Here is a 20181-nt window from a genome sequence, read left to right on the forward strand (position 1 = left end):
CGTCGCGTTGCCAGAGTTGTTTAATCTTGTGTCATGTCACACATGCAGCCTGTTATCTGTCAACATTTGGGTACACAAATGTGGGAGAGGGGAAGTGGGGTGCTGGATGGCAGAGGCAGGCAAAATACATACAAATTGTGCGTTGTTGATTTAATGTGCTGAGTAACGTAATTTTTCCCACCGTGTCCGATATTAAAATCAGTGCGACACACATTGCAGAAGGCGTGGGCATTGTCGATATGGCTTCGGGATATGAAATTCAATTCTTCCATCCAGCTGTTGTTAAATTTACATGTATATTTAGCTTTTTTCACCAGAGCACCAGCTGAGACTTCTCCTCCCCTCTACCAGTGATGCTTGATTTAACATCTCGCGTCTACTGCCTGCGCAGATATCAACAGCGCAAATGGGTTGTAGGTTGCCAGATTGAGGTCATACATGATTTGTAATTTGTATGATGTGTCGATTGTGTGAGTAGGATGCGTTTCATTCAAGATCTGGCAACTGGACCACCTTGGAAAAATATATTGATTTGATTATTCATATAACGTGGTTTGAGCCATACAAATTACGGGAGTTTTTTTGGGAGAAATAACAAAACGGGAGTGTTGACAGATATGGTTACAAGCCGTTCCCGAAGCAGTGCTCAGTTTTAAAACTGATATTTGGACATCTAACGTAAGTTGACACATTGGACACTTCAGTTTTTCAGATCTGTGGAATTGTTTTGTTAGACGAGTAATAAAGAGAAAAAGGTCCATTTATAAAAATAGTGGAAAATGACATCTGTTATATAAAGCAACTTATTTGCAGTTAATTGTTATTTCTACCTCTTTCCAGTCACAGAGCACTTTATTTTGAGCGTTGTTTAAGTGAGAGAAGATCCTGTAACTTAGTGCAGTTTAGGGGAAATTTTAATGTTTAATAATTTATTTTATTATGAAAATAAAATTTAGCATTGAAGATTTTGTTTGTATATGCGGTCAATAATAGTTCTTGGAAAGAAAATCTGATGCTGAAAAACATCCCCACAGCATGATGCTGCCACCATCATGCTTCACTGAAGGGATGGTATTAGCCAAGTGATGAGTGGTGCCCTCCAGACATGACGCTTGCCATTCAGGCCAAAGAGTTCAATGTTTGTTTCTAATGGTCTGAGAGTCCTTCAGGTGCCTTTTGGCAACACTCCAGGCGGGCTGTCATGTGCCTTTTACTGAGGAGTGGCTTCTGTCTGGCCACTCTACCATACAGGCCTTATTGGTGGAGTGCTGCAGAGAGATAGTTGTTCTTCTAGAAGGTTCTCCTCTCTCCACAGAGAAATGCTGGAGCTCTATCAGAGTGACCATCGGGTTCTTGGTCACCTCCCTGACTAAAGCCCTTCATCCCCGATTGCTCCGTTTTGCCAGGCAGCCAGTTCTAGTAAGAGTCCTGGATGATGGAGGCCACTGTGCTCATTGGGACCTTCAATGCTGCTGAAATATTTCTGTACCCTTCCCCGGATCTGTGCCTCGATACAGTCCTGTCTCGGAGGTCTTCAGACAATTCCTTGGACTTCATGGCTTGGTTTGTGCTCTGACATGCACTGTTAACTGTGGGACCTTATATAGACAGGTGTGTGCCTTTCCAAATCATGTCCAATCAACTGAATTTACAACAGGTGGACTCCAATCAAGTTGTAGAAACATCTCAAGGATGATCAGTGGAAACAGGATGCACCTGAGCTCAATTTTGAGTGTCATGGCAAAGCCTGTGAATACTTATGTACATGTGATTTTATTTATTTTTATTTTTTTATTTTTTATTTTTATAAATTTGCAAAGATTTCAAACAAACTTCTTTCACGTTGTCATTATGGGGTATTGTTTGTAGAATTTTGAGGAAAATAATTAATTTGATTAATTTTGTAATAAGGCTGTAACATAACAAAATGTGGAAAAAGGGAAGCTCTGTGAATACTTTCCAGATGCACTGTAATTGTTGTCAGCTGAAACATATTAAACATTGCAATAATGATCAAATCAGAGGCTCTTAAAGGTGCACACACAGTAATTCAAATCCAATACACTTTTTGTCAAATTCTGCAAATATTATGGTAGAAACATCCTTTATGATTAAGATGATACTAATATTGACATATATCGTTCATTTATTAAATATATCTCTTGTATTTTCTTTCATGTCTTAAATGTGTTAATGTTGAAGTGTATGTTCAAACAAGGTCACCTCAAATGAAATGTTGCTGATGTGTGTGAAAGAGTCTCTTGCACTGATGTTTTTAAGTTGACATGTGCTTACCAATATTTAGAATGTGTGAAGTCACCAGCTGTATGTTTGATGTATGTTCTTTCATATATGATGTATGTTTTTTAAAAATAGAGAGATGGGGAATTTTCCACCAATATTTACCTAAAGTGAGAACTAAAACATATTGGTGGCGAGGGAAAGGGACAAGGGTAAATATCCCATTGGACAGAGATAACAGGTAAAAAGATAACAGAAGGTATATAACTGAGAACTTAGGAGGATAGAGTCAGGACAGACAGCTGGCTGAACTCATGTTTGTTGGTCTTCAATAAACTACAACTTTGGCATCTGGAACTCAAGACTCTGAGAGTTTTCTTCAACTTAGAGAGATTCACCGCGATATTCCACGACAATATCTCCACAGTCTGCTAGCTTTCCGTTCTGTGGGTGGGCTGAAAATAATAATATTTGTACACAGCCCTGACTCTGTAAATGGGACGAAAGTCAAAGTAGATTAGACCGATCCACACAACATTTTAATTGCACTTATTTTTTCTAGTTTCATTTGAATTTTTTATTAAAATAAAGTTCAAAGTTTGAAATCAAGGTGTCTTGCTTCATTGTGTAGGCTTAACCCTGTTCCTGCGCAATGAAAATTATCCCATAATACCACCTAATGTCCAGCTAGTGCTAATACCATTGTTCGTTGGTTTGCTGTGGAGTTTTTTCTGCAACTAAACGACCAATCTAAACTTGGTCGACCAAGACACTTCTCATCGACTACTGTTGGTCAACTATCAGGGGCAGCCCTAGAATTCAAATAATTGGAATATAGCATGTATAATATGTCACTGCTGCAAATTTTTGACCTGCCCTATATTTTTCCTTTCAGAGGATGGCAACATGTATATGGTGGAGTTTAAGGATGGCAAAAAAAGCATGCTGCCTGCTCACCAAGTGGCCTGTCTGAAATCTCCCTTGCTCAAGGATCTGTATATTGGCTGTCGTGTTGTGGCCAGCTGCCGAGATAATGAAGGGAAGACCTGTTTTTTTGGGGCAGTGCTTGCTGAACTTCCTGATCGCAAGAATCGTATGAGGTGAATTTATGATAAAGGAATAGATCACCCAGAAATGAAGAGTCTGTCTTCTTTTACTCTTACATTGTAGCCTTATGTCATTCAAAATCAGCATGTTTTTTTTTTTTTTTCTTCCACCATGGAACACAAAGGAAATATTTAGCATAATGTCCAGGGTGCTCTTTTCCATACAATGAAAATGAATGGAAAATTGAGGCCAAAGTATACTTTGGTTGTCCATGCTGATCGCTCCAATTCAGCAAGAACTGAATTTCAAGAAAATCTGGGCCATGTGTATGCGCCAGCTGTTGACTGTACTAAAAGAGTATAAGAAAACAGTCATAGTGTGCTTGAATCAAACTTGTTTATATTTGCTCGTGGTCAAAAGACTATATTTTGAAAGGCAACACGGTGACCAGGTGCAATCCAATCCGGAAAGCAGAAATTCCCGGGCCTTTAGCCTGTCAAGCTCCAAAAAATACAAAAATATTGCTCGGCCTACTTAACTCTCAAATGTCCTACGCAAGTCCACATTCAAATCTAGAGTCCCTAAGACCATGGACCCTTACCACAGGCTGTGATGACGCATTTCCGCCATACTTGGCAGAGTAAATCTTGCTAACTTTGTTTTAAAGTTTTTTTATAATTAGTGTAAATTTATATCATTCCTTGTACAATATTTACCTGACATTAATTAAAACTAATTAGGCACCATTGCTGCAATCAAAATCAGCTGCTATAGGAATGACAGTAAAATTCTCCCTTGTGATTGTTGTAATTCACTGCACTTTTTTTCTTTACCTCTTTTAAAAGTCGTGGAAATTTTAATTGTGGATTTTTTTTTCTTTCTTTTACTGTTGGAGCAAGTATTTGCTATGGTCTCCCATTCACCTCTACAGAAGTTTAACCTGCTGTAGTTTACAAACCTGGAAATGTGAAAAGGGTCCATTTGATACCTTTTGACATTATTGACATTGTAACAGCCAGGTTATGTGTGCAAGCACAAATGACATTTTAGGTAAGGTGCAGGGGAAAGTTTTTGTAGTTAATTCTTGGGTGAACTACATTATCTTTTATGTTTGTTTTTAAGTGTTTTTTTTCAGTGGTTTGAATTTTGAAGCTTTGTTGAAAGTTTTAGCTTTTGGTGTTTTAAGCACTAATGGTTTTATTTAAATATTGTGGTTGAAGGGATGCCTGGGTAGCTCAGCGAGTATTGATGCTGACTACCACCCCTGGAGTTGCGAATTCAAATCCAGGGCATGCTGAGTGACTCCAGCCAGGTCTCCTAAGCAACCAAATTGGTCTGGTTGCTAGGGAGGATAGAGTCCCATATGGTAACATCCTCGTGGTTGCTATAATGTGTGGTTCTCGGTCGGGCACGTGGTGAGTTGTGCGTGGATGCCGCGGAGAATAGCGTGGGCTTCCACACGCGCTGTGTCTCCACGGTAACAAGCAAAAATACCATGTGATAAAATGCATGGATTGCCGTCTCAGACGTGGAGGCAACGGAGATTCGTCCTCCACCACCCGGATCGAGGCAAATCACTATGCCACCACGAGGATTTAGAGCGCATTGGGAATTGGGCATTCCAGATTGGGGAGAAAATCAATAAATAAATAAATATTGCAGTTGATAACCGTATATAAATGTAAATAGTTTTTCTAATACTTTGCTAAACCTTTCAGGTTCATGGTGTTTTTTGATGATGGCCAAGTTATTTATCTCGCACTGCCAGACCTTCATTTTGTCTGCAAACAAAGTAAGAAATTCACTTTCGTAAGAAATTTTTCTACCTTTTTTAGTTTCAATTATTTTCTGTCTATTTTTAAATCTGTATTTAAAGGTGCTTCTGCTCTTTTGGTTCCTTCCACCAAACTTAGCCACTGAATTGGACTGGCCCATATCCCTTCGACCATACACCCTCTCTCCAATTCTACGCCCTCCAAATACATGTCCGCAAACCCTATATCAGCAAATCAAAATGATTAACAGACATGGTGTTTTTCGTTGGCTAAAAAAAAGAATGGGCCTCTACTATGATTATATTTTGCTGTTTAAAGTGAGGGGTGTGCTTTCTATGCACATTTTTTGCAGTGTTATCTGTCTGGTAATTTTATGTAGTTTGCTCAAAAATTATAGCTTATTTCATCTTTTGGATTAAATGAACTGAACAAAAAGGAAAAAACTAAAAATTGTTGGGTGTTAGGATCGCAAGCCATAAAAGCAACGGGTGTGTATTTTGACCTAAAATGAAAATAGATTGTTGTTTTATTATGGTCTTGGGAATGAGCAATACAGAAGCATTGTGAATAAGACATGTCTTGACCAAATTATTTTGTAGGATCTTGACATGGTTTTTCATTTAGAAGATACAAACTATATTTTGCACACCCATGCCATTATTCTATTATTATTATTATTATTATTATTATTTATTTATTTATTTTTTTTCAGTGAAAAAGGTATGGAAGGACATTGAGGATGAGACAGTTCAGTTGGAGGTAAAGGAGTATCTCTGTTTTTATCCCAATCCCATTGCTGTTGTGCTTCGCGCGGGGCAGGAAACTAAGGCGGAGCGGAATGGCACGTTTGAGACCTGTACGGTGCTCCAATTGGATGGAAGTCTGATCCAGATCTGCTTTAAGGTGAAACTGGGTCTGCTGCAGGCTGCTAGTAGAGGCTGATCATTATATTCCTGTTCGTCATTTTTGATGTTAGTAAATGTGTCTCTGTTTCAGAGGGACAAGCAAAAACAATGGGTGTATAAAGGCTCAGAAAAGTTGGAGCACATTGTTAATATCAAGAAGCGTCTTGCTCAACATAAAACACAACCCGCTAAACCAGGTAGTCTATTTGTGTGTGTTTGTGCTTTTTATGCACACTATGATAACAACAAACCTTATTATTATATTGCACCTTTTAAAGCACCTCAAAGTGCTTTACAGAGTAAAAGCAAAATACAACGCCAAATTGAAAAGGAATACATGTTCCATAATTCCCATCTATGTCTCTCGTTTTGCAGTAAGTGCTGTGCCTCAGCAAAATACAATTTCCCCCTCGACAACTGCTACCTCAACAACTGTCTCTCCCACACAAGCAAACCATCAAGCTGAAACCAAAGTCACCAAAACACCATCTATTACTGCTCAAAATCCCACATCAGATGTAAACGTGACCCAACAAGCTGATGCCATAGTCACCAATACACCATCTATTAACCCTCAAAATCCCACGTCAGCTGACACTCCCACAAGTGTGACCAGACAAGCTGATGCTACAGTCACCAAAACACTGTCTGTTAACCCTCAAAATCTCACCTCGGCTATTTTACAACCTAAAATCATTCTACAGAAGTTGGTAATGCCCTCATCCAGGGTAGCAAAGGCTAATATGCAAACAGCAGAGTCTTTTAGGTGAGATATACATATCACTATGAATTTCACTGAAATTGTTGTAAAGAATTCAAGGTTGACATCAACATGAAGGTTACAGTATTAAGTTGTGTTCTGTATGTCCAAGAATTTTTCTCTGTCACATTTTAAAATGCTAAGATCATGCAAAAATACTTGATGAGTTTTCCTGTTCATTGTGGTTTTGAAGATTTGACGCTAAATCCCACAATTTAATCTTTACTCCAATTTCAGATTTAGCAGCGCACATACACTCACCTAAAGGATTATTAGGAACACCTGTTCAATTTCTCATTAATGCAATTATCTAATCAACCAATCACATGGCAGTTGCTTCAATGCATTTAGGGGTGTGGTCCTGGTCAAGACAATCTCCTGAACTCCAAACTGAATGTCAGAATGGGAAAGAAAGGTGATTTTAAGCAATTTTGAGCGTGGCATTTCACAATCTGCTCAGTTACTGGGATTTTCACGCACAAACATTTCTAGGGTTTACAAAGAATGGTGTGAAAAGGGAAACACATCCAGTATGCGGCAGTCTTGTGGGCGAAAATGCCTTGTTGATGCTAGAGGTCAGAGGAGAATGGGCCGACTGATTCAAGCTGATAGAAGAGCAACTGTGCCTGAAATAACCACTCGTTACAACCGAGGTATGCAGCAAAGCATTTGTGAAGCCACAACACGCACAACCTTGAGGCGGATGGGCTACAACAGCAGAAGACCCCACCTGGTACCACTCATCTCCACTACAAATAGGAAAAAGAGGCTACAATTTGCAAGAGCTCACCAAAATTGGACAGTTGAAGACTGGAAAAATGTTGCCTGGTCTGATGAGTCTCGATTTCTGTTGAGACATTCAGCTGGTAGAGTCAGAATTTGGCATAAACAGAATGAGAACATGGATCCATCATGCCTTGTTACCACTGTGCAGGCTGGTGGTGGTGGTGTAATGGTGTGGGGGATGTTTTCTTTGCACACTTTAGGCCCCTTAGTGCCAATTGGGCATCGTTTAAATGCCACGGCCTACCTGAGCATTGTTTCTGACCATGTCCATCCCATTATGGCCACCATGTACCCATCCTCTGATGGCTACTTCCAGCAGGATAGTGCACCATGTCACAAAGCTCGAATCATTTCAAATTGGTTTCTTGAACATGACAATGAGTTCACTGTACTAAAATGGCCCCCACAGTCACCAGATCTCAACACAATAGAGCATCTTTGGGATGTGGTGGAGCGGGAGCTTCGTGCCCTGGATATGCATCCCACAAATCTCCATCAACTGCAAGATGCTATCCTATCAATATGGAACAACATTTCTAAAGAATGCTTTCAGCACCTTGTTGAATCAATGCCACGTAGAATTAAGGCAGTTCTGAAGGCGAAAAGGGGGGTCAAACACAGTATTAGTATGGTGTTCCTAATAATCCTTTAGGTGAGTGTATATAGTATAAGACGCTACAAATTGTATACAGTATAATTTGTAAAATAACCACGTCCACCATCTCAAATCTGGCTCTGTATTCCAGAAGTTCAAAACGACCAGCCCCTAATGAGAAAGAGGAGCATTTTTCAGAGAAAGACCACTCCAAGTCTGCATACATATATCATCGCTGTTGTCCAGCATGTCTGGATGGGGTGAGACCGTCTCTGGTTGACATGCATCATGGTCAGAACCCACTTCTTATTCCTTTGCTTTTTAAGTTTCGTCGAATGACAGCTCGGAGGCGCCTCGATGGAAAGGTGGGTGGCATTTTTGAGGGAGTTCTATATATTCTCATTAAACTGCATTAAATATATTTCTGTATGGCAGAAACACATTATTTCAGTGTTCCCGGAGTCATAGAAAACCTGAATATATTACTGAAATTTATAATTGTATTAAATGTAAAATATTTTCACGCTTTGTTTAAAATATTTTGGCTGGGAGAATAGTGCTCTTTTGTATATTATAACGTGATTCGCGAGCTATAGTTATTGCTGATTTGTGAGTTGGTTCTTTTCAATGAATCAGTCAAAGCCATTCATGAAACGGTCTGGGTGATTTGTTGAATTGCTCTGAATTTGAAATATTTTTTGGGAAATGTCATAAAGTGGTCAAGAAACTTGCGCACATGTTATATGCTAGTAATAACACCAGTAAAGTTTACATGCAAAAAGTGTGGGAACCTTGTTAATAGAGCTCAGTGTTAATCTCGTTAAGGAAATTACTGACAAACATTTAGTTGACTAGGGTTTTTATTTTATCAGTGCTAATGAAGAGGAGTTAAAGATGCATAATTATAAACAGCAGCAAAATGGCACCCTCAACTGGCAACTGTAATGAACTACGTAGCTTAAAAATGATATTATGTCTCAATAATTCGCTGCAACTACAATACTACGAGAACACGCAAAATGATTGACAATTCGAAAGCGTCAATATCTGTGGGCACATTTTTGTTTGCTGTTTACAGAGTCTAGAGCTGTCACAGAGATGCGAGATATCTTACAACAATTTCTTCAGTAAAATCTGATAGGGAATAGGAACATTTTTTGCATACCTTTTCCATGAACAAAATCGCTTGCAGCACCTTTAAGTATACTCATTATATGCCATTATTTCAGGAGCTGGGGCTTCAAAGACAAGGACAGTTTAAACATGTGGTATTTTGTTTATCTTTATGGCTGTATGTTTGATGCATGTTTACATTTTTGAACGTATTTGAATATTTTAAATCTGAATATATGTCATTTTTCGCATTATCATTAGCAAAGTTTTGCTATATTTGTTGACTAAATTTACTAAAAGTAATGAATATGACAACAAATTGGCTATATTTAAAGGAATAGTTTGTTTAATACAAGTTAAGCTCAATCAACAGCATTTGTTGCATAATGATTACCACAAAAATCTATTTAGACTCGTTCCTCATTTTCTGTAAAAGATTAAATTAAATAAATAAATCTGGTTTATAGTGAGCAGCACTTACAATGGAAGTGAATGGGGCCAATCCGTAAACATTAAAATACTCACTGTTTCAAAAGTATTGCCACAACATGTTAACAGTATGCATGTTAACATGATTTTAATGTGATAAAATCACTTGCCGAACTTTTCTGTGTAAAGTTGTATCGAATTGTACAACTTTGTTTCCTTGACGACATAACGCCATAAACACAAACCCTAAACGACCATTTATACAACTTCTAAAGCTCAAATAACACATGGGTTTTAACAGAAGAATTAATGTATGTGTTCTTATAAAATTGTAAGCCTAAAATTTCTGGTTAAACTCTCCAATAATTGGCCCCATTCACTTCCTTGTTTTTTCAAGAAAATGAGAAACAAGTCTAAATAAATTTTTTGGGTAATCAACATTATGCTACAAATCCTGTCAATTCAGCTTAACTTGTATTGAAATAGAATATTCCTTTACATTAAACTTTCGTCAGAAGATTAAAATCAACATGAAAAAAAATGTAAAAAATTATAATATAAATAATAATTGAGCTGTACTTGGATATTCGTGCATTCCAAAAATGTGTTTGCTCTTCACTCTAATTAGGTTTATTTTCACATTTTCTATCGTTCTCCGTGTGGGCGGAGCCTATGTGACATGGTGGAAGTGCAAGAATACCTGTTTGAAACGCGCTGTGACTTCCTCTTCCTGGAGATGTTCTGTATGGACCCGTTTGTCCTTGTGAATCGCGCCCGACCCCCTTCCATTTCAACCAGCCAGCCTCACCTTTACCTGCCGGACATAACAATGGGCTGGGAGGTGCTGCCAGTGCCCTGTATTAATGAGGTGGACAATACACCTGCTCCTAATGTCAAGTACACCAAAGAAAGAGTTCCAGCTCCAGGTGTCTCCATCAACACAAGTCTAGACTTCTTGACTGGCTGTGACTGTACTGATGGCTGTCGGGACAGGTGCATTTTTTTTTTAGTTTTTTGCATTGGTTAGTGAACATTGGCATGTGTCTATAATAATACTCCAAGGAAAATTAAAGGAATTGTTTTAATTACCATCATGACCATGTAAAGCTGGTTAACTTTCACTCAAAAACTGTTTTATCTCAATATGAACATTGAGTTAAACCCATTTAACTCACAGGACAGATCATAGTCTACGAAATGTTTAGCTTTGTCTTTTGCCTTTTCTAGGGCTTCACAGTACTGTACATTTTATTGTACATGTGATTTTCTTTCACTAGAACTTGTTTTGAACCTGTAACATTCCTTTAAATCATGGCAGTCAGTGATATACAGCATGTATTTCTTTATTTGTTTCAGGTCGAAGTGTTCATGCCACCAAATGACCATTGATGCCACATCATTATGCAATGATGGTCCTGTAGATGTTACTGCTGGATACACTCATAAGAGACTGCAAACAGGCTTGCCGACAGGGTTAGATACAGTCGTTCACGCTCTCGCTTTCTTTATCTGTCTGTCTCTCTCTCTTTGTCTGTATTGTTCTGCATGTGTCATTAGCTAGGTTATTAATGGAAACTGTAATATGCTGAAAAATATCTTCAAAATGTACAGTATATGCATTTTTTTTTTTATTATTCGATAAGGCATGTGCATAAAATACAGTGGAAAGGTATTTAATGAATATATCCTTATAGGATTTAAATGGGAATACAGATGTGCATAAAAAAAAATAATAATGTGACTTTGCCTCAATAAATTATGTGAATACATAATGCACTCTGAGATCACCATTATCTGATATGTCAATCTGACTATTCTGAAATGCCGGACATAAAGCCTGTCATCAAAATGATTGGCTTCTATAACCTCCCAGAACTCTCTCTCCATCTGTCTAGGGTGTATGAGTGTAACCCTCTGTGCCGCTGTGACCCGAGAATGTGCAGCAACAGGCTGGTTCAGCACGGTTTACAGCTGCGACTGGAGCTCTTCATGACGCAGCACAAGGGATGGGGCATCCGCTGCAAAGATGACGTGGCCAAAGGAACATTTGTGTGCGTTTTCACTGGTAAGCAAACATTAGAATTTCACTGACCAAAAATAATGAATGTCAAATTTTAGAGAAATACAATCCTGAAACTGACAATTCGGTCATCATTTATACACCCTCATGGCGTCTCAAACCTATAATTTTTTTTTCCCAACATTATAGTGAGCAAATTACACAATTTTCAATATTGAAAACACAAATGAACTCCCTATACCTGTATTTCCCTATATCACCTCTCTCTGTCCGTTACTTCACAGGTAAAGTAGTGAATGAAGACAAAGTGAATGAAGATGACTCTGTGTCTGGAAATGACTATTTGGCCAACCTTGACTTCATTGAGGGGGTGGAGAAGCTGAAAGAGGGTTATGAGAGTGAGGCGTACTGCTCAGACACAGAGGGAGAAAGCAAGAAGTCCATAAAAATGAAAACGGGGCCATTATGGAAAAATACCCTCTACAATGAAGACTCCAGCAGTGGTGAAGGTTAGGGGTGTAAAAAAAATATTGTATCGTATGATGCAACGCTCACTATACAATAAACGATTCACATGAGACTTATTATTCTTTGATTTTGACAATGAAATGTAAATGTGTATGAGCACACTTGTGCACATGTTATATGCAAGTTTACATGCAACATGAAATGGGGGAAAAGGCCAAAACGAATTACATATACTGATCGGTTTTTGCTCAAGCCGCTCTATAATAATGGATTATGTACATACAGTGGGTATGGAAAGTATTCAGACCCCCTTACATTTTTCACTCTTTGTTATATTGCAGCCATTTGCTAAAATCATTTAAGTTCATTTTTTTTTTCCTCATTATTGTACACACAGCACCCCATATTGACAGAAAAACACAGAATTGTTGGCATTTTTGCACATTTATTAAAAAAGAAAAACTGAAATATCACATGGTCCTAAGTATTCAGACCCTTTGCTGTGACACTAATATATTTAACTCAGGTGCTGTCCATTTCTTCTGATCATCCTTGAGATGGTTCTACACCTTCAATTGAGTCCACCTGTGTTTGATTATACTGATTGGACTTGATTAGGAAAGCCACACACCTGTCTATATAAGACCTTACAGCTCACAGTGCATGTCAGAGCAAATGAGAATCATGAGGTCAAAGGAACTGCCTGAAGAGCTCAGAGACAGAATTGTGGCAAGGCACAGATCTGGCCAAGGTTACAAAAAAATTTCTGCTGCCCTTAAGGTTCATAAGAGCACAGTGGCAAATGGAAGACGTTTGGGACGACCAGAACCCTTCCTAGAGCTGGCTGTCCGGCCAAACTGAGCTATCGGGGGAGAAGAGCCCAAAGATCACTGTGGCTGAGCTCCAGAGATGCAGTCGGGAGATTGGAGAAAGTTGTAGTAAGTCAACCATCACTGCAGCCATCCACCAGTCAGCGCTTTATGGCAGAGTGGCCCGATGGAAGCCTCTCCTCAGTGCAAGACAAATGAAAGCCTGCATGGAGTTTGCTAAAAAACACCTGAAGGACTCCAAGATGGTGATAAATAAGATTCTGTAGTCTGATGAGACCAAGATATAACTTTTTGGCCTTAATTCTAAGCGGTATGTGTGGAGAAAACCAGGCACTGCTCATCACCTGTCCAATACAGTCTCAACAGTGAAGCATGGTGGTGGCAGCATCATGCTGTGGGGGTGTTTTTCAGCTGCAGGGACAGGACGACTGGTTGCAATCGAGGGAAAGATGAATGCGGCCAAGTACAGGGATATCCTGGACGAAAACCTTCTCCAGGTGCTCTGGACCTCAGACTGGGCCGAAGGTTCACCTTCCAACAAGACAATGACCCTAAGCACACCGCTAAAATAACGAAGGAGTGGCTTCACAACAACTCCGTGACTGTTCTTGAATGGCCCAGCCAGAGCCCTGACTTAAACCCAATTGAGCATCTCTGGAGAGACCTGAAAATGGCTGTCCACCAACGTTTACCATCCAACCTGACAGAACTGGAGAGGATCTGCAAGGAGGAATGGCAGAGGATACCCAAATCCAGATGTGAAAAACTTGTTGCATCTTTCCCAAAAAGACTCATGGCTGTATTAAATCAAAAGGGTGCTTCTACTAAATACTGAACAAAGGGTCTGAATACTTAGGACCATGTGATATTTCAGTTTTTCGTTAATAAATGTGCAAAACTATCAACAATTCTGTGTTTTTCTGTCAATATGGGGTGCTGTGTGTACAATAATGAGGGAAAAAAATGAACTTAAATGATTTTAGCAAATGGCTGCAATATAACAAAGAGTGAAAAATTTAAGGGGGTCTGAATACTTTCCGTACCCACTGTATGTCGTAAAACCAGAGGTCAGGTCCTCTCGAGTTGTTTTTCACCACTAAGTAACATTGAACGTTTTTTTCCTTGCTACTGTACATTCACTTTAACTGGGGGCTTTAAGATATTAAGGCATGATTTTCTATAAAGCTGCTTTGAAACTATGTGTATTGAGAAAAGTGATATGCAAATCTAAATTACTTGTGTAGACAAACACATTTTTCTTAAGAAAAACTTGACAGTTAGATTTTCATAGTAGTTAGATGTTAGAGTTAGAGTTCATATTAGTTTTTCTCATAATCAAACCGAATAAATGCAGTGCTATTATTACTTTATTATAGAGCTCTGCTTTTTATGGCCGATGTCAGACATGGTTGTGTCTGTGTGGGACAGCTGTGGCTCAGTTAGTAGAGCTGGTCGGCCACTAATCGCAGGATTGGTGGTTTGAATCCCGGCCCACACGACTCCACATGCCAAAGTGTCCTTGGACAAGACACTGAACCCCAAGTTGCTTCCAATGGCAGGCTAGCACCTTGCGTGGCAGCGCTGTGTGTTTGAATGGGTGAATGATTCACCGTGTAAAGCGCTTTGAATACCGTTAAGGTTAAAAAGGCGCTATATAAGTGCAGACCATTTACCATTTATGTTTTAAAGATATTTGTTTAATCCTTGAATAAGTTTGTGGGTGCTGTTTATTTATTTTACATTTTCTTTATCGTATCATGAAAGCTTTAACATATCGTATCATGAAGTTTGTGTATCATTACATGCCTAGTGAAGGTATGTTGTGGCTGTGAATAAATTATTGAAATGACTTCAGATCATTTAAACTTGTCAATTGCATGTAACTTTGTGTAACTATTAGATCTTTATGTTCTTCTGTCCATAGAAAAATATGAACCTATGCAGGTGGAAACTGAGCATGAGGAGATGGATGGTAAGAATGATGGTAAAAAATATAGCACAACTAATACTATGATTATATTTCAGTACGTATACTAATACCTGAAATAATAAGAAAGTATCTATTACATGGGGTCATTAAAATATAACTTCTTAAATGTTTCCCATGTGAAGGGTTAGTAGTTCTATGTCAAGAGGTAAATTAAATCAATAGGGAATATGTGAATGATTCACATTAGAAATTGTTTATACAGGAAAAACCATGCAATAATGCACTATTCCATTCCAAAGTCTTCTTTTGCTTCACATAACTCACATTATCTTGAAGATATCCTTAAAGGGATAGTTCACCAAAAATGGAAATTCTCTTATCATTTACTCACCATCATGCCATCCACAATGTGTATGACTTTCGTTCGTTCTTCTGAACACAAATATTTTTAGAAGAATATCTCAGCTCTGTGGGTCCATACAATGCATGTGAATGGTGGCCAGAACTTTGAAGCTCCAAAACACATATAAAAGCAGCATAAAAGTAATCCATATGACTCCAGTGGATAAATCCATGTCTTCAGAAGTGACATGATAGGTGTGTGTGAGAAACATATTCATGTCCTTTTTTTTACTATAATTTCTCCTCCCTCTGGAGGCGATATACAAAAAGAATGCGAAAGTGGAAATTTATAGTAAAATAGGACTTAAATATTGATCTGTTTCTCACCCACACCTATCATATTGCTTATAAAGACATGGATTTAACCACTGGATTAATTTGGATTATTTGTTGCCCACTTTAAATGCTTTTTGGACCTTCAACGTTCTGGCCACCATTCACTTGCATTGTAGCTGAGATTTTCTAATAAAAATATTTGTTTGTGTTTTGCAAAAGAAAGTCCTACACTTCTGGGATGGCATGAGGGTGAGAAAAATATGCAAATTTTCTTTTTTGGGTGAACCCTTTAAACTAGTGACTGAAGTCATTTTTAAAGCCATGATTGTCATTTTTTTATGCATGTTTCTTTGTCTACTTTGAAGTCCAACAACCTGTAAATTGAGTCAAAGTGAAATTTGTTCATTGGTGTATATTTAAAATCCTACAGAAATTCCTTCTGACAGTGGATTATGTGTGTGTGCAGGATTGATGCTGCTGTTTTATGTAGTCTAAATGTAAATACTTTGCTCATATCGCTCTTGGCCTGTCCTCTGAAGATTTTCTATTTGAATTTTTCTCTTCCTGTTTAGTCTGTGATGAGTACAACACTGTGCTCAACACAGTGCAAACACTGTCCACTGAGCCTGATGAAATATCTGAAGATACACAGAAGAATTTGACTGTCTTAGCCAATCAAAAAAAAGAAGGTCTGTCTCTTTATTCTTGCAATGACTGAATCTTCAATTTAGGCTTGTTTTAGTGTTTTGTGATTACCATCTCTTTGTTTCAGGCCAAAAGACCTCAGCTCCGAGACGCTGCTTTGCCAAGAAGTCGTGCCAGAGAAGAGTAAAACCACTAGAAACATCTAAAACACTGAGCGAGACAACGAGGACAATACAACCTGCCAGCAACACCCGCAGGCTGTTCAACAGAGAGGAGGCGTGTTACATCATTGATGCGAGACAGGAGGGCAACCTCGGGCGCTACATCAATGTATGCCACACCTACACTATTCAGGATATATAATGATGTGTTTGTTGACATGCCAAACATTTTAAGAATATTTATACCATGTATTATGCATTGTTTGCATTACTTTTTACTTTTTGTGTTTCCTTTCTCAACAGCATAGTTGCAGTCCCAATTTATTTGTCCAGAATGTCTTCATCGACACACACGACCTCCGTTTTCCCTGGGTTGCTTTTTTTGCTAGCAAGTCAGTGCCTCCATACATACCAGCTTAATTGTCTATTAAGGAGATGTAGGAAATTGATAAGTGAAGTTGTTAGTATTTAAAATATATTTTTGGAAACAAGTGGGCCCGGTGGTTAATCCGTCATTGGCTGTAATTTACAATGAATGTAGGCTATGACCATAACTGAACAAGTGCTTTGAAATTTGCAGACAAACCAGAAGTGCTCTGTATTGATCATTTATTGATAATTTTGCACTGCACATTTTATTGTAATTGGTAAAAACATCAAACTGATCAAATAGCCATCTGTCATATGTCATTGGAAAGCTCTCAAATAGTAGAATACAATCATAATACATCCATATCATAAAGATATAGTGAGTAATAGCAAGTATATTTCATACATTATAAGCTTTTGCTTATAATCTCATGAAAAATTAACAAAACATAAATTATCACATAAGATTACATAGATGAGGTGATTATCTTTAAAACGAGTCCAAACACAACATAATCGGATGTGCATAGATCATTAGATAATCCACACGAAGCCCAATGATTTGTGCACAGCACATATCTGACCAAAAACACATTAGCTTTCCTGGACCAGATAACTTCATCGGAAATTATGTAGTACATTGTCCAGCATGCTAAACCTGGCATGCTAAACCAATTGTATTAGGATTCAGATGGCTACAACCAAAGGTGGATGTCATCCAAATTTGGGCAAAAAGGATCGTTCACTCTAATTACATATGGCCACCAGGAGATGGCACCAATTAACATGACACAGACTCAGTGGCTCAAATGACACTGAATGTGATCTTGTTACTCATGCCTGCATGCTTTTGGAGACAGAGCATACAGGTGAAACTCGAAAAATTAGAATATTGTGCAAAAGTTCATTAATTTCAGTAATTCAACTTAAAAGGTGAAACTAATATATTATATAGACTCATTACAAGCAAAGTAAAATATTTCAAGCCTTTATTTGATATAATTTTGATGATTATGGCTTACAGCTTATGAAAACCCCAAATTCAGAATCTCAGAAAATTAGAATATTACATGAAATCAATAAAAAAAGGATTTTAAATACAGAAATGTCGGCCCTCTGAAAAGTATAATCATGCATATGTACTCAGTACTTGGTTTGGGCCCCTTTTGCATTAATTACTGCCTCAATGCGGTGTGGCATGGATGCTATCAGCCTGTGGCACTGCTGAGGTGTTATGGAAGACCAAGATGCTTCAATAGCTGCCTTCAGCTCTTCTGCATTGTTTGGTCTCATGTCTCTCATCTTTCTCTTAGCAATGCCCCATAGATTCTCTATGGGGTTCAGGTCAGGCGAGTTTGTTGGCCAATCAAGCACAGTAATACCATGGTCATTGAACCAGGTTTTGGTACTTTTGGCAGTGTGGGCAGGTGCCAAGTCCTGCTGGAAAATGAAGTCAGCATCTCCATAAAGCTTGTCTGCTGAAGGAAGCATGAAGTGCTCTAAAATGTCCCGGTAGATGGCTGCGTTGACTCTGGACTTAATAAAGCACAGTGGACCAACACCAGCCGATGACATGGCTCCCCAAACCAACACAGACTGTGGAAACTTCACACTGGACTTCAAGCATCTTGGATTGTGTGCCTCTCCTCTCTTTCTCCAGACTCTGGGACCTTGGTTTCCAAATGAGATGCAAAATTTGCTCTCATCAGAAAAGAGGACTTTGGACCACTGAGCAACAGACCAGTTCTTTTTTTCTTTAGCCCAGGTAAGACGTTTGACATTTGAAGCCCATGTCCAGGACCTGTCTGTGTGTGGTGGCTCTTGATGCAGTAACTCCAGCCTCAGTCCACTCCTTGTGAAGCTCCCCCACACATTTGAATGGCCTTTTCCTGACAATCCTCTCCAGGCTACGTTCATCCCTGCTGCTTGTGCACCTTTTTCTTCCACACTTTTCCCTTCCACTTAACTTTCTATTAATGTAATTTGATACAGCACTTTGAGAACATCCAACTTCTTTTGCAATTACCTTTTGAGGCTTTCCCTCCTTGTGGAGGGTGTCAATGATGGTTTTCTGCACAACTGTCAGGTCAGCAGTCTTTCCCATGATTGTGAATTCAACTGAACCAGACTGAGAGACCATTTAAAGGCTCAGGAACCCTTTGCAGGTGTTTAGCTGATTAGAGTGTGACACTTTGAGCCTACAATACTGAACCTTTTCACAATATTCCAATTTTCTGAGATTCTGAATTTGGGGTTTTCATAAGCTGTAAGCCATAATCATCAAAATTATATCAAATAAAGGCTTGAAATATCTTACTTTGCTTGTAATGAGTCTATATAATATATTAGTTTCACCTTTTAAGTTGAATTACTGAAATTAATGAACTTTTGCACGATATTCTAATTTTTCGAGTTTCACCTGTACCTTTAATCATTGTTGTGTAATTAGTTCTTATTTACAATTGTTTTATTTGTTTGTAGAGGCTTTTGGAAACTTGGAGATGCTTTTGGCCACTTGAATAAATTATTTTTATAATGCCAAAACTTACTGTTTTGTTGCATCAAGACAAAAACCGTTTGAGGTGACATGATTGGGAACTAACACACTGAGACATATAATGTAAAATCAGAAAAATAAGAAGTACATTTTTGGCTTGTATTTTATTTTTTATTTGTTTTAGCAGTTTCTTAGGCTTAGAGTTTCAGAATTTATCATAATCCATATAATTCTTTTTTTATTTTACGTTTTCTTTAAAATGATACCAAACACTTGACCTCACTTTCTTTATTTTGTGTACCACTGAAACAGGAAGTCTTTAAAAACACTTAAAGTAATTGCTACCCATTTAAAATTGACATGTTGCTTTGAATTTGAATGTGCTTTTATCAAAAATATATATATCTTTGAAAATACTTTAACATTATATATAATACAGTATATTCAGACTCTCTCATCTCTTTCCCAGGCGCATAAAAGCTGGTACAGAGTTGACATGGGATTACAACTATGAAGTGGGCAGTGTGGATGGGAAGGTTCTGCTGTGCTGCTGTGGCTCATCGCGCTGCACGGGCAGGCTGCTCTGATGTTGCTCTTTCAACTTAAGATGGAACACAATGTCTCTGTGTCATTTATCTAGTTAAAACCTGTGGCACTGTTTTGGAAGAGCATTACATTTAAAGACTAATTCCAAATGAAATGTATAATGCAATGTACGGTTTGAATTATTATTTTGCCTTGTTGTTGTTATTTGTTATGTTTAGTAAATTTTATGTTTTTTTTTTAACATCTGCAAGAAATGTGAAGATTTGTATATTATTTGTAAATAAAATATTAAGATTGAATTGCTTTGCAAATTCTCTCTTGACAAACAGACATGGGGGTTGGGTAATGATAATGCTAAACTATAATAAAATGGATGTGGAAAATTA

The 20181-nt window shown here is 38.2% G+C and overlaps 1 protein-coding gene across 1 annotated transcript in view; it reads left to right on the forward strand.

Annotated features, from left to right (window-relative positions):
- The window catches only part of LOC127620151 (histone-lysine N-methyltransferase SETDB1-A-like), a 30364-nt gene extending 10277 nt beyond the window's left edge, over window positions 1–20087 (forward strand). The window contains exons 7-21 of the mRNA XM_052093265.1: window positions 3137–3341; window positions 5007–5080; window positions 5776–5966; window positions 6060–6165; window positions 6344–6734; window positions 8261–8474; window positions 10280–10644; window positions 11008–11124; window positions 11547–11716; window positions 11956–12180; window positions 14894–14941; window positions 16150–16266; window positions 16350–16552; window positions 16687–16775; window positions 19719–20087. Coding sequence (XP_051949225.1) covers window positions 3137–3341; window positions 5007–5080; window positions 5776–5966; window positions 6060–6165; window positions 6344–6734; window positions 8261–8474; window positions 10280–10644; window positions 11008–11124; window positions 11547–11716; window positions 11956–12180; window positions 14894–14941; window positions 16150–16266; window positions 16350–16552; window positions 16687–16775; window positions 19719–19836 — 2633 coding nt within the window. The 3' untranslated portion in view covers window positions 19837–20087. The remainder of the gene's footprint in view (window positions 1–3136; window positions 3342–5006; window positions 5081–5775; window positions 5967–6059; window positions 6166–6343; window positions 6735–8260; window positions 8475–10279; window positions 10645–11007; window positions 11125–11546; window positions 11717–11955; window positions 12181–14893; window positions 14942–16149; window positions 16267–16349; window positions 16553–16686; window positions 16776–19718) is intronic.
- The last annotated feature ends 94 nt before the right edge of the window (window positions 20088–20181 follow it).

Source organism: Xyrauchen texanus, chromosome 26 (genome assembly GCF_025860055.1).
Source record: "Xyrauchen texanus isolate HMW12.3.18 chromosome 26, RBS_HiC_50CHRs, whole genome shotgun sequence".
Taxonomy (NCBI): Eukaryota; Metazoa; Chordata; class Actinopteri; order Cypriniformes; family Catostomidae; genus Xyrauchen; species Xyrauchen texanus.